The sequence below is a fragment of the Podarcis raffonei genome, chromosome 7 (genome assembly GCF_027172205.1).
Source record: "Podarcis raffonei isolate rPodRaf1 chromosome 7, rPodRaf1.pri, whole genome shotgun sequence".
Lineage (NCBI taxonomy): Eukaryota > Metazoa > Chordata > Lepidosauria > Squamata > Lacertidae > Podarcis > Podarcis raffonei.
This window is the reverse complement of record NC_070608.1, coordinates 3,886,943-3,901,832: the sequence shown is the minus strand read 5'-3', so window position 1 is coordinate 3,901,832 and position 14,890 is coordinate 3,886,943. Positions and strand designations below refer to the sequence as shown.

The 14,890-nt window shown below is 46.5% G+C and overlaps 2 protein-coding genes across 3 annotated transcripts in view; both read right to left on the bottom strand.

Moving 5' to 3' along the window:
* Nucleotides 1–3,215: 3,215 nt before the first annotated feature.
* Nucleotides 3,216–9,109, bottom strand: LOC128417012 (lymphocyte antigen 6H-like). 2 transcript variants are annotated; one of them, XM_053395161.1, is made up of 4 exons: nt 8,819–9,109; nt 6,479–6,584; nt 4,800–4,901; nt 3,216–3,728 (listed from the first exon to the last, which is right to left on the bottom strand). In XM_053395161.1, the coding sequence occupies exons 2-4, from the start codon at nt 6,531–6,533 to the stop codon at nt 3,541–3,543; spliced, it is 345 nt and encodes a 114-aa protein (XP_053251136.1). In that variant the 5' UTR covers nt 6,534–6,584; nt 8,819–9,109; the 3' UTR covers nt 3,216–3,540. The 2 variants fall into 2 exon arrangements, with proteins under 2 accessions (XP_053251136.1, XP_053251135.1); XM_053395160.1 differs by lacking the exons at nt 6,479–6,584; nt 8,819–9,109 and adding an exon at nt 6,252–6,471.
* Nucleotides 9,110–10,798: 1,689 nt separating this feature from the next.
* The window catches only part of LOC128417023 (lymphocyte antigen 6E-like), a 261,315-nt gene continuing 257,223 nt past the window's right edge, over nt 10,799–14,890 (bottom strand). The window contains exon 4 of the mRNA XM_053395172.1: nt 10,799–11,718. Coding sequence (XP_053251147.1) covers nt 11,510–11,718 — 209 coding nt within the window. The 3' untranslated portion in view covers nt 10,799–11,509. The remainder of the gene's footprint in view (nt 11,719–14,890) is intronic.

Genomic DNA, 14,890 nt, shown 5'->3' with positions numbered 1-14,890 from the left:
GAATTTGTTTCTAAATGGGAGGTTTTTAAAGAATATCTGAAAAATAAATATAGTAGTTTAAATTCTGTTACAGCATTCGAGGAACTTCAGTAATAGTTGCAAGGTAGATATAAGAAATTAGATTTAATGAGAATAAGTTTAATTATGAAAAAAAATGTGTATTGGCAATAAGTAATATGAATTTGAAGTATGGAATAGACGGGAGGTTGGGTCTTTAGTGTTAAGACCAATAGATCATAGAATCATAGAGTTGGAAGAGACCACAAGGGCCATCGAGTCCAACCCCCTGCCAAGCAGGAAACACCATCAGAGCACTCCTGACATATGGTTGTCAAGCCTCTGCTTAAAGACCTCCAAAGAAGGAGACTCCACCACACTCCTTGGCAGCAAATTCCACTGTCGAACAGCTCTTACTGTCAGGAAGTTCTTCCTAATGTTTAGGTGGAATCTTCTTTCTTGTAGTTTGGATCCATTGCTCCGTGTCTGCTTCTCTGGAGCAGCAGAAAACAACCTTTCTCCCTCCTCTATGTGACATCCTTTTATATATTTGAACGTGGCTATCATATCACCCCTTAACCTCCTCTTATGGCTGCCCTGTATCAAACCTTCCCCATTTTGTAGTCCTTCCTTCATGGAGTAAAAAGTGGAGCAGTGCAAATCCGATGTATGGTTGATTTTTCTATGAATTTATAACAGAAGCGTAGTGAGAAGTAAGAAACAAGATTTTGGCTCCATTGTTAAATATGGAGGTCTGGCTGGAAGAAATATGGACCTTATTGGAACAGAGCCTCTTCGAGATTCGGAATTTAAAATAAAGGACTATCAAGAAAACCGGCAGAGAGAAATTGAGAGAGGGTTAAGTGCCTCGGATGTGAGATCGCCAGGCTGATTTCGGATGGACTGATGGACTTTGGTTGGGGATCGAAACCGGGAAAGGGGGTGGTAGGGCTTCGGGAATCCAAAGGGTGTAAAAATATAATTCTGTTTTAATTAAGTTGGTTTTTGCCACTAACATAAAAATGGGGAATTTGGGGAGAGATTTAGGGCCGACCTTAGCAAAAGATTGTCAAGAATAAGTGTTGGTGTATAAAGACTGAGATTTTTAAGTTTAAATAGGTTAATTAAATTGATGGGGGAATTTAGGGAAAGTATGTTAAGAATAAGTTTTGAAATATAAAGATTGAGGTTTAGAAGTTAAAATTGATTAAGTAAATTGAATTAGAGGAAATAAGGTAAAGTGGGGGGGACAAAAATTGCTGAGCTAAAAATTGGAATTGGAATACAAGAAGGGCAGGTGTGGGGAAGTCAAGGAAATTGGGTATGGAATGTAATTAAGGAAACTTTTTCAACTGTTGTTTTTTCTTCTTCTTTTCTTTTCTCTTTCTTTTTTTTTCTTTTCTGTTTTTCTTTTATACTCTTTTTCGAAAATTTTAATAAACATAATTTTAAAAAAAATATAACAGAAGCGTAGTGTATGTAGTGTGTGAGTGTGAGTGTGTGTGAAATTTGTACAAACTGAATGATTGGGGGGGGTTTCATTTTATAATGAATGATTTTAGAGTGTTTTTGTGTTGTACTTTTGTATTGTTTTATTGTTGTTAGCCGCCCTGAGCCCAGCTTCGGCTGGGGAGGGCGGGATATAAATAAAATTTATTATTATTATTATTATTATTACACTATACCCTTGTGCAAATTAATTGAAACAAAGCATGTTTTCTCTCTTACACGTCATCCTGTACTCAAAACAAACACAAAAAGTCAGTTGATCATTATATTGAGGTTCTACGAAAGAGAGTTATTCTAGAGCTGGAAAAGAGGTGTCCTGATGGTACCGGGATATTGCAGCAGGACCTAGACCCCTGTCACACATCGAAAGTGGTGAAGGAATTCATGACAGAGCAGCAAATGCAGGTACTTTATTGGCCAAGGAATTCCCCGGACGTAAATCCCAATGAGAATTTGTGGACTATATGCAAAAGTCGCCTCTGTACTGTAGACTGTACGACTGTGGAGAAGCTCATTCAGGCGCTGATTCAAGTGTGGTACAGGGATCCAAAAATCAACACTGACTGTTCGAAACTACAGTGGTAACTCAGGTTACATACGCTTTAGGTTACATACGCTTCAGGTTACAGACTCCGCTAACCCAGAAATAGTACCTCGGGTTAAGAACTTTGCTTCAGGATGAGAACAGAAATCGTGCTCTGGCGGCGCGGCAACAGCAGGAGGCCCCATTCGCTAAAGTGGTGCTTCAGGTTAAGAACAGTTTCAGGTTAAGAACGGACCTCCGGAATGAATTAAGCACTGAACCCAAGGTACCACCGTATTAATCCAGAATGCGGCAGCTAGACTGGTGACTGGGGGCGGCCGCCGGGACCACATAACACTGGTCCTGAGAGGTCTGCATTGGCTCCCAGTACATTTCTGAGCACAATTCAAAGTGCTGGTGCTGACCTGTAAAGCCCTCAACGGCCTCGGTCCAGTATACCTGAAGGAGCGACTCCACCCCCATCGTTCAGCCCGGACGCTGAGGTCCAGCACTGAGGGCCTTCTGGCGGTTTCCTCATTGCGAGAAGTGAGGTTACAGGGAACCAGACAGAGGGCCTTCTCGGTAGTGGCGCCCGCCCTGTGGAATGCCCTCCCTTCAGATGTGAAAGAAATAAGTAGCTATCTTATCTTTAAAAGACATCTGAAGGCAGCCCTATTTAGGGAAGTTTTTAATATTTAATGCTGTATTATTTTTAACACTCGATTGGAAGCCGCCCAGAGTAGCTGGGGAAACTCAGCCAGATGGGCGGGGTATAAATAAATTATTATTAATTATTATTATTATTATTATTATTATTATTATTATTATTATTATTATCTGTAGCCGCAAGACCACTCAGAATTCAGAACTGGGAAGAAGCAAAAAGAAGCCCCTCAGATATATGTGACAAAAAGCTTTTATTAGCAGTTTCTGAAAAACTCACACATCATTTAAAAGTACAAAAAGGCGATGCTGGTTCCAGAAGAGTTTGCTGCTATTTTGTGGCCATTTATTTCCTGAATGTCCAGCGATCCCCACAAAGCTCAGGTACTGAGCCATTTAACTTTTGCTTGGGGATGTTTATCATTTATCTCTCCTTTCTTCTGAATAACGATTAAAATCTCCCTGGAAGGGGTTCAGTCTTTTCATTACTCTTTTTTCTTTTGGCATCTTTGAAAGTTCTCAATACAAAAAGTTAAAAATAGAAAGTAGCCATGAGCTATCAGACATGACTTGTTGGCCACAAGCTGACCCAAGCCTCCAAACTGTCTGCAGAAGTCCAGCTTTTGGTACATCAGTCTGCCACTGGTGGTACTAGACTTTACTCCCTGAAACAGAGTGTCCAGAACGCAACACAGCAATAATAAAAAAATATAAGGTACAGGGCCTTTTTGGTGGTGGGATTACTCTGTGCGCCTTGGCTAAAACTGGCCGCCGAGATAGACGACTTGCTTTCTGGGCAGGGGCTTCGCCTGAGTTCCGTTCTGCCCACCCGGGGTCTCAGTTCCAGGTCAAATCAAAGCTCTGATGACAACCAGCACCACCAGCATAAGCATGCCAAACCTTACATTCGCTGTGCCGTTGCACCTGTCCTCTTGACAGCAGGTGAAAGTAAACAGCGACGGCCAACTAACCTTGGCGATCAAGCAAGTGTTGGAGCAGCGTTGCTCCACAGCATAGCCGGAGGAAGAGGTTGTTTCTAAAAGGGAGAGAATGGGAAAGGGCCATAGTTAAAGGTAAAGGTAAAGGGACCCCTGACCATTAGGTCCAGTCGCGGACGACCCTGGGGTTGCGACACTCATCTCACTTTATTGGCCGAGGGAGCTGGTGTACAGCTTCCGGGTCATGTGGCCATCATGACTAAGCCACTTCTGGTGAACCAGAGCAGTGCACGGAAACGCCGTTTACCTTCCCGCTGGAGCGGTACCTATTTATCTACTTGCACTTTGTTGTGCTTTCGAACTGCTAGGTTGGCAGGAGCAGGGACCGAGCAACGGGAGCTCACCCCTTCGCAGAGATTCGAACCGCCAACCTTCTGATCGACAAGTCCTAGGCTCTGTGGTTTAACCCACAGTGCCACCTGTGTGGGCCATGGTTAAAGGTAAAGGGACCCCTGACCATTAGGTCCAGTCGCGGACGACCCTGGGGTTGCGGCACTCATCTCGCTTTATTGGCCGAGGGAGCTGGCGTACAGCTTCCGGGTCATGTGGCCAGCATGACTAAGCCGCTTCTGGCGAACCAGAGCAGCACACGGAAACACCGTTTACCTTCCCGCCAGAGCAATACCTATCTATCTACTTGCATTGGTGTGCTCTCGAACTGATAGGTTGGCAGGAGCTGGGACCGAGCAATGGGAGCTCACCCCGTCACGGGGATTCAAACCGCCGACCTTCTGATCGGCAAGTCCTAGGCTCTGTGGTTTAACCCACAGAAAGCTATAATTTTATTGTTTCATTGACTTTCGAGGAAAGGCAAGCAAAAGGCAACATAATAATGCATAATCTGGAGAAAGTGGAGACAGTTTTTTCCCCACTCTCCTAACCCTTGAATTCATGGGCATCCAAGGAAGATGAATGCTGGAAAACTAAGGACCAAATAAATAACATACTTTTTCATGCATCCATAGTTTAACTATGGAACTCCCTTCCCCATGAAGCAGTGATGGCCACCAATTTAGATGGCTTTGAAAAAGAATTAGACAAATTCATGGAGGAGAGGGCTACCGATGGCTACTAGGCGCAATGGCTACACTCAGCCTCCCCATACTTACCAGTGTAACGCATGCAGTAGCGTTCTGTTTTAGAACAGTTCACAACAGTGTCACAACCAAAATATTTCGTTACATTGCAGGTATAACATTCCAGGGAAGAAGCTGCAAGGAAGAAGCAACTTTTTAAAATAAAATAAAACACACACAGTAAAGATGGGGGAGAAATCTGTCTTTGCTAGGACTTTCAAATGAAACAGGCTAAGTACCAGAACAACCTACCGTATTTTTCGCTCCATAAGATGCACTTTTTTCTTCCTAAAAAGTAAGGGGAAATGTCTGCGTCTTATGGAGCGAATGCCTCCTTTCTTTTAGCAAATGTTTTGTGCCACTGGGGAAGTGGTAATTCTGTATTGATTTGTTTTGGATGTTGCATGTGATGCCAATAAAGGTTTTACGATACAATACGATGTCCATGGCTACAGCCTGCACCAAAAAAAATCACGTATCCACTGTTTCCTGGGGCTGCAATGGTGCAAAAATGTGGTTACAAAGCACAGATCCACATGGATCCTCATGATCTTTGCATTGGGTCACCCCAAATTCACCATCAAATCACATGTCTGTGGCCACAGCATGAACTACAAGAATCATACATCCACTGTTTCATTCAGAATATTTTTTTTTCTTGTTTTCCTCCTCTAAAAACTAGGTGCATCTTATGATCAGGTGCGTCTTATGGAGCGAAAAATACGGTGAGCAGGGATCCCCAGGTCTCTCGCCAGTAGGTCCCTTAAGAGGGCATCTGAGCAACCAATCATGGGTGGCTGGCTGCTGGGTCAAACCATGTCCTTGTGCTCCTTTCCAAGATGCCCACAAAAATCACAGAATTGTAGAGTTGGAAGGGAACCCCCAAGACTCATCTAGTCCAACCTCCTGCAATGCAGGAATCGGGGCCAAAGAATTCTGGACCGAGACAACATAACAACAGTCTTGAAAGACCTACACTGGCTCCCAGTACGTTTCCGAGCACAATTCAAAGTGTTGGTGCTGACCTTGAAAGCCCTAAATGGCCTCAGTCCAGTATACCTGAAGGAGCGTCTCCACCCCCATCGTTCTGCCCGGACACTGAGGTCCAGCACTGAGGGCCTTCTGGCGGTTCCCTCATTGCAAGAAGTGAGGTTACAGGGAACCAGACAGAGGGCCTTCTCGGTAGTGGCACCCACCCTGTGGAACACCCTCCCACCAGATATCAAGGAGAAAAACAACTATCTAACTTTTAGAAGACTTCTGAATGCAGCCCTGTATCAGGTGGTTTTTAACATTTGAAATTATACTATGTTTTTATATGTGTTGTAAGCGACCCAGAGTGGTTGGGGAAACCCAGCCAGATGGGCGGGGTATAAATATGTTGTTGTTGTTGTTTACAGATAGCTTCTCCAACCTTAAAAATCTCCAGTAATGGACATCCACCACTTTCTGAGCTGGTCAATCCCTCTGTCGAATAGCTCTTACCATCAGAAAGTTCTTCCCAATGCTTAGTTGAAATGTTCTTTCTTGTAATTTGAATCCATTGATTCAGGTCCTGCCCTCTGGAGCAGCAGAAAACAAGCTTGCTCCATCTTCCACGTGAAAAGACCTTCAGATACTTGAAGGTTGCCATCCTTTCACCTGTCAGTCTTCTCCTCTCCAAGCTAAGGAGGTTGTTCCAGGAGCAAATGACTGTCATGTCAAAGACTCACCCGTTTTAGTCCACAAGATGGCGGTCAACAGTAGGACAGGAAGAACCTTCATCATTTTGCTTCTCCCTCCGCCGCTAGGATGAAGCAGCCTGCCTTGAGGAGTCCCCTTTGGTGCACAAAATCACCACGTCAACAATTAAGCCAGTAAATACAGTGGTACCTCTGGTTGTGAATGGGATCCATTCCAGAGCCCCGTTCGCAACATGAGCAGAACGCAACCCGCGTCTGCGCGTGCACAGGTCATGATTCACCGCTTCTGCGCATGCGCATCATTAAATCTGAAGCAAATGTAACAAGAGGTATGACTGTACAGTGGTACATTAGAAGTCGAACGGAATCTGTTCCGGAAGTCCGTTCGACTTCCAAAAAGTTCGGAAACCGGTTTCTGATTGGCTGTGGGAAGCTCCTGCAGCCAGTCGAAAGTAGGGCCAGATGTTCGGGTTCCATAGAACGTTCGCAAACCGGAACACTCGCTTCCGGGTTTGTGCCGTTCAGGAGCCAAAACGTTCGACTTGCAAGGCGTTTGGGATCCAAGCTATGACTGTATAGTGGTACCTCGGGTTACATACGCTTCAGGTTACAGACTCTTCAGGTTACAGACTCCGCTATCCCAGAAATAGTACCTCGGGTTAAGAGCTTTGCTTCAGGATGAGAACAGAAATCGTGCTCCGGCGGTGCAGCGGCAGCAGGAGGCCCCATTAGCTAAAGTAATGCTTCAGGTTAAGAACAGTTTCAGGTTAAGAACGGACCTCCGGAACGAATTAAGTACTTAACCCGAGGTACCACTGTACACAGTTCTCTCCTTTGTGATTCATGCAGCCAGGACGGTTGGGATGAGAAAGGAGATGGTACCATTTAATAGGTCTTACAGGAATGCAACTCATTACCAAACTTAAAACCATGGAGAGACCTGGTCTGAACAAAGACATTGGATTCTTATCTCATTATACATGACAAAGCCATTTTTCACCTTCTCACCCCTTGCTTTTTCCTATTGCAGTCGTTAAGAGTCGTCAACAGGCTCATCACAGCTATCTGCCAATCACCCATTCCCACCACCCTTCTGAGTAATACCCCTCCCCACCTTCTCACTATATAGAAGGATCTGGCAACTTCTGTTTCAGTGTATCTGAAGAAGTATGCATGCACACGAAAGCTCATACCAAGAACTAACTTAGTTGGTCTTTAAGGTGCTACTGGAAGAAAAAAAAATTTTTGATTTGACTATGGCAGACCAACACGGCTACCTTTCTGTATCTGAATTAACAGTGGATGCCCGAAAACTACCTTTTAGTCAAACCACCACCCCACCTAGTGGTCCCTTTGGAGAGTTCTTCACAGGGACAAATTCTGCTACAGAATATTCCTTTAATATTCAGAAGTATTCCTTTACAAAAATTACGCAGAATTTTATTCCTTTACAAAATCACTCTCTTGCGGAAAGGGAAAAGTTCTTCTCGCTCTCTTGAAGACATCCAGTGAAGCTGCATGTTTAGAAGATTCAGGGCAGGAAAAAGAAAAGGGCTTAAACTATGGAACTCCCTGCCACTGGAGCACACCCACTAGGACAGCTTTCAAAGAGGATTGGACAAAATCATGGAAGGGAAGGCTTTCAATAGCCACCAGCTAAGATGGCTATGCTGTGCCTCCATAGTTTTAACAGAAATGCTCCAGGAAACCTGAATTCTAAGCCGCTGTGACAATTGGATTGAAGGTAGGCTGCAAGTTCCAATAAAAAAAAGTTGGTATATAATATTATAATATTATATTATAATATTAAAAGTAGAGAAATGACCTTGCCAACAAAGGTCCGTATAGTAAAAGCTATGGTTTTCCCAGTAGTGATGTATGGAAGTGAGAGCTGGACCATAAGGAAGGCTGATCACTGAAGAATGGATGCTTTTGAATTCTGGTGCTGGAGGAGACTCGAGAGTCCCATGGACTGCAAGATCCAACCTCTCCATTCTTAAGGACATCAGCCCTGAGTGCTCACTGGAAGGACAGATCCTGAAGCTGAGGCTCCAAGACTTTGGCCACCTCATGAGAAGAGAAGACTCCCTGGAAAAGACCCTGATGTTGGGAAAGATGGAGGGCACAAGGAGAAGGGGACGACAGAGGACAAGATGATTGGATAGTGTTCTCGAAGCTACCAGCATGAGTTTGACCAAACTGCGGGAGGCAGTGGAAGACAGGAGTGCCTGGCGTGCTCTGGTCCATGGGGTCACGAAGAGTCGGACACGACTAAACAACAAATATATTAAAATGGGTAGCCAGAGATCAACCTACAGGCAGGTTGAAATCCTGCCAGGATTGCCTCTGCTCCCACCCCAGCCCTCTTACCTGTCAGTCAGCCATGTCGTTTCTCAAGACAGCCACCGCCAACCTGCCCTGGAACAGGACTCGGCAGCTAGCGTCCTCCTGGAACCGGGGGGACGGTAGGAAAAGCTCAAGCCTGTTCCAACTATGTGTGCGTTTTAGCATCCTGGACAATGAAAGCGCAAGGGGAACGATACCCTCCTGCCATCGTCGCAAGATGCTGAGGCACAGGGAGAGAAGCACAAGGGTGTCACAATGGAGACGGAACTAGAGACGTTGGCAGAATGTTTGGAACGAATGTTGTCAGGAGGCAGCCGACCTCAGAGGAAAACGTCAGAGGAAAAGATCCCCGATAGATTCTGTTTTTATTTATTTTGACAAAGTAATCATCATAAATAAATAAGAATAAACATGTGCACCCCACCAGCGAGACCATTCCGTTGGAACTACCCAACCTCCCAAAATTTCAACACCACTTGCGATGGTTTGACCCCTTTCCGTTTTTTAACAGTACAAATTTCTACAAACACCCTATCTCCTCAAAATAATTTCTCCTGCATATTCCCCGTCTTACCTTAATGGCACATGTTAATTTATCGTTAATAGCTATACCCCACTCCTCTTTATACCATTCTTCCATTTTATATTCCGCTTGCCCCTTCCACTTCCTGGCTTATAATAATTCGTGCAGCTGTCAATAAATTTGGGAGCAAGTCCTTCATAGCCTGTGAACCTTCCACACCCATCGTAAATTGATACTAATACTACCTCTGGACTTTTGGTCAGCCTTAACCCAGTTTCTGTTATCTCCTGAAACACCGATAGGTTAAATTTATTTACTTTTGTAGACAGGAGTGCCTGGCGTGCTCTGGTTCATGGGGTCACGAAGAGTCGGACACGACTAAGCGACTAAACAACAAAGGTTCTCTAAGCCGCTTCCTCATAAAGAAAACATCAAGAGAGTTCTCAGGAACTGTATATGAAAAAGTATAATAAAAAGCCATTATTAAAATGGCCGCTACTGGCCAATCGGCCTTAGGTTGCCGACCCCTCCCAACTCAAAATGGTTGCAAGTGAGCACAAAACTAGCCCTGCTTCCTTCGTTGCACTACAGCTAAAACACAAGTTTTTAGTCCTCTTTTTTAAAGAATTGAATCAATCTTCTCTACAGTGGACAATCTTGACTATAAGGCTGACGTCAGCATGTAGCTTTCCCTCCCTCTTTCTCTCTCTCTCTCACACACACACAAACTGGACAAGGCAATAACTGGCAACCATGTTGTGACATTTGTTTGGTCCTAAGATATTGCCAGACCGCAATTTCAAAGTTCTTCCTAATGATCTAGTTGACATTCCTTCATGGCAAGGAGTTTGAACAGAGGATCATTGCTGCCTGCCTGTTCCAACTCTACAATTCTGGTTCTATGAAATGTGGGAGATCATGGCTTTTGACACTTGAGGTGTATTGTTTTTAGGACCCAACTTATTTTTGTGATTGTTTTCAAAACCATACATTAAAGTTGTAATCCAACCTAGAACCTAAAAAAAGGTAAAGGTACCCCTGCCCGTACGGGCCAGTCTTGCCAGACTCTAGGGTTGTGCGCTCATCTCACTCTATAGGCCGGGAGCCAGCGCTGTCCGCAGACACTTCCGGGTCACGTGGCCAGCGTGACAGGCTGCATCTGGCGAGCCAGCGCAGCACACGGAACGCCGTTTACCTTCCCGCTGGTAAGCGGTCCCTATTTATCTACTTGCACCCGGGGGTGCTTTCGAACTGCTAGGTTGGCAGGCGCTGGGACTGAGCAACGGGAGCGCACCCCGCCGCGGGGATTCGAACCGCCGACCATGCGATCGGCAAGTCCTTGGTGCTGAGGTTTTACCCACAGCGCCACCCTCCCTAGAACCTAAGGGTGAGTAATTAATAACATAAGTTACTTCAGGAAAACACACAACATGCAACTGGAGGCATGCTGCGACAGGAAAACAGAAGGGGGAGAAATGAAGTAAGGTAAAAACCAAAATGTATTTATTAAAGTTCAGAAAGCACAAGAGAACCATGTGTTGAAAACCCACATAGCTTGCAAAATTGTCTAGACAGTGTTCACTTTTTAATGTAAAATTTTAACAGGCAAAACAAAAAAAAAACAAATCCCTTTTCCGAATCCAAACGCTTCGTGCATGTCACATTGCTCTTTATGTGAAATGTGACAAGCAAAAAACTGGATCTAAATTCAGAATATACAAAAAATAGTAATGATTTCATCCGAGGTGTTTTCCCACCCCTGCCTCCAGTCGATTTTGCCTCCTGGTGAACCACCAAGCGGAAAACACAGTTTAAGGCCCCTGTTTAAAGCCCCCCTTGGGATTAGGAATGTTTTGTTCAGCGGAGTTTTTGGCTTCTATTTCGTGCAAAATTATTTCCCCAACAAACTGCAGCTCCTCACCAGGGTGTGCAAAAATCCCAGCAGCCTCAAGGGGGCAGTGTTGCCATACAAAACATCTCATTTCCCCCCCCCCACTCCCTTCCCCGCCCCCCAAAAAAGAGAAGTGAAAAGGTCTCTTTCCTCTTAAGACCAATACAAAGTGCAGAGACACGGATTCATTTGGGTTAAAAAGCAATGGAATTATATGCCATTGAGAAACACATTATTTTCGGGCTTCTCGGCAGAGAAGGCTGAGCAGACTCCTTCTGCGTGCAAATATTTCTCAAAAAAATCACAGCCTGGGTCCAAAGAGGTAGAAGAAGCTGGCGGCGATCCCAGCAGCCAAGATCAGGTGGTTTGTTTTGACGCTGCTGGCTCCGTTGATGTTGCATAAGAAAGACGAACAGCAGCTGACGGACGTGGCTGCGAAGCCAAGGTTGACCCCCATTTGTGGGCAAACCGGAACACAGCCTTTGGTGATGGACTGCGACGAATAACCAGCTGGAAGGAAGGAATCGAGTCAACAGAGGGGATGCCCATCAATAATAATAATAATAGTTTATTTATATCCCACCATCCCCAGCCGAAGCCAGGGTCAGAGCAGCTAACAACAGTAAAAGTAACACAGTTTACCGTATTTTTTGCTCCATAAGACACACTTTTTCCCTACTAAAAAGTAAGGGGAAATGTGTGTCGGTCTTACGGAGCGAATGCAGGCGGGAAAAGCCCCCAAGAGCCGCACACACGCTCCTCACGGCTCTTGCAGGCTTTTCCCCGAGGAGGGAGAAGGAACTGACGTGGCCCGTCAGTCCATTCTCCCTCCTCGTAGAAAAGCCCGCAGGAGCCGCACACCCTTTAAAGAGCGCACGGCTCTTGTTGCTGGCTTTTGTGGGAAGTGGGGGAAGGGACAGAGGGCAGCCCCTCAGTCCCTTCCCCCACCTCCCAGAAAAGCCCCCAAGATCTGCACTCCCTTTCACGAGCCGCGTGGAACATATGTGAGGCTCTTGGGGGCTTCTCCCTTCTGGGGAAAAGCCTGCAAGCACCACACACACGCTCCACACGGCTCATGAAAGGGAGCGCTGAGCACAGCCTGGGATGCATACAGGCTCTGCTCAGCGCTCCCTTTAAAAAAATTTTTTTTTCTTGCATTCCCCTTCTAAAAACTAGATGCGTCTTATGGCATGAAAATACGGTACATGAAATCACAATCAATCAATTGAAATGCATTCTAAAACCAATTCATTCTGAAATCAATTCAGAATCAAATTAATGGCAACCACTGGGCTAGAGTTCTGTGAGGATTACCGAAGGAGGGGGTCAGACTGTCCCTTGGCCAAAGGCCTGGTGGAACAGCTCTGTCTTGCAGGCCCTGTAGAAATATGTCAAGTCCTGCAGGGCCCTAGTCTCTTGGGACAGAGCGTTCCACCAGAGGGGCCACCGCTGAAAAAGCCCTGGCTCTGGTTGAGGCCAGCCCAACCTCCCTCTGGCCTGGGACCTCCAAGATGTTTTTGTTTGAAGACCGTAAGGTCTTCCGTGGGACGTACCAGGAGAGGCAGCAAACTGGGTGGGGTAACTAATGGCAGGGAGGACATAATTGGGATTCAAGATTAGATAGCTGCGCCGTAACCAATAAAACGAATTTCAATAGGGGCAAATGTCAGTTTCTGCACTTAGGCAGGAAGAACCAGCTGCACTAATATAAGATGGAGGGCACTTGGCTTACTAGCAGTGCATGTGAAAAGGATCTAGGGTTTTTGGTTGACCACAAGCCTAACGTGAGTCAGCAGTGTGATGCAGCAGCAAAAAAAAGTTAGTGCTATCCTAGACTGCATCAATAGAAGCCTAGTGTCTAGATCAAGGGACGTCACAGTCCCACTCTATTTTGTCTTGGACAGACCACACCTGGAGTCCTGGGTCCAGTTCTGGGTGCCACAATTTGAGAAGGATATTGACAAGCTGGAATGTGTGCAGAGGAGGGTGACCAAGATTATGAAGGGTCTGGAATCTAATTGTCAGAGGCTCAGGAGCAGAAGAGCAGGGGAGAGAGCGAATAGAGAGCGGAGGAGAGGAATCAGAGGGGAGCGTAGGGGAATATGACAGTGACCCGAGAGATTCCATGAGCTTCTCCAGCGAATCAGAAGATTCCCAGGAGGGGGCGCCTATGGTAAGGGCGAGGGGGGTCCCAGGGGGGACGCTCCATAAACAAGGGACCAGAGGGGACTCCCAAGGGAGTAGCGGAGGATCAGGACCAGTTCCCCCACCAGAGCACAGTGGGGGGGAAGAGTCACATGAGTCAGGACCAGCTTCTCCTCCAGCGGGGAGAGAAGATGAGTCAGGGGTAACCACGCCCCCATCGGGAAGTGGGGAAACGGAGGGAAGGCCAGGTCCAGCTAGCCTCCCCGAAAGAGGGAGCAGTGACACAAGTGTAACGGTCAGAAGGAAAGTGGGAGGCTGCACGCGCGCGCCAAGTTCAAATGTGGGGGAGCGCGGGACAGCAGAAAACCCGGATTGGGAGCCAGGTCCTAAAGCCCGAAGGAGGGGGGGAGAAGAGTCAGGGGACTCAGCGTCAGAAGAATCTAGGAGGGCTGAGACTCCGACTAGCAGGAGGACCCAGAGAAAGAAGGAACAGAGGAAGAGGTGGAGTAAGGCTAGAGTCTTAAGCTGGTGTCAGGGGGGAGGAGATTCAGATGGGACTTCTACGGTCTAAGGCATAGACGTAGCGTTGCGCGCTGCGCGTCTGGAAATGAAACTGAACTTCAATAAAGACTTTTTTACTTGAGGAAGAGGCAGCGTTGGTCTTGTGTGAGCTGGGACCTTGGGCAGCGCTGACACTAATCCTTATGAGGAACGGTTGAAAGAGCCAGGTATGTTTAGCCTGGAAAAGAGGAGACTGGGAGGAGATAGGAAAAAGGTAAAGGGACCCCTGACCATTATGTCCAGTCGTGGCCGACTCTGGGGTTGCGGTGCTCATCTCACTTTCTTGGCCGAGGGAGCCGGCGTACAGCTTCCGGGTCATGAGGTCCAGCTCCGAGGGCCTTCTGGCGGTTCCCTCACTGCGAGAAGCAAAGCTACAGGGAACCAGGCAAAGGGCCTTCTCGGTGGTGGCGCCTGCCCTGTGGAACGCCCTCCCAGCAGATGTCAAGGGAATAAACAACTATTTTATTTTTAAAAGACAACTGAAGGCGGCCCTGTTTAGGGAAGTTTTTAAGAAGAAGCAGCTTCATTGAGAATAGGTGGCACCTAGACATTCCATTGTGGCAACTGTAACCCAGGTATAAGGTGCCATTTGGCTATTAGATTGTATACCTGAGTTTCTGACACTGGCTGAACCCCGCTGAAACTGTCACCCCACAACATGTGGGGTACTTGACAGGTAAAAGGTAAAGGACCCCTGGATGGTTAAGTCCAGTCAGATGCGAATATGGGGTTGCGGTGCTAATCTCGCTTTCAGGCCGAGGGAGCCGGCGTTTGTCCACAGACAGCTTTCCGGGTCATGTGGCTGGCAGGATTAAATCGCTTCTGGCACAATGGGTCACTGTGGCTTAAACCAGAGCGCACGGAAACGCAGTTTACCTTCCCTCTGCAGTGATACCTATTTATCTACTCGCACTGGTGTGCTTTCGAACTGCTAGGTTGGCAGGAGCTGGGACACAGCAACGGGAGCTCACTCCAT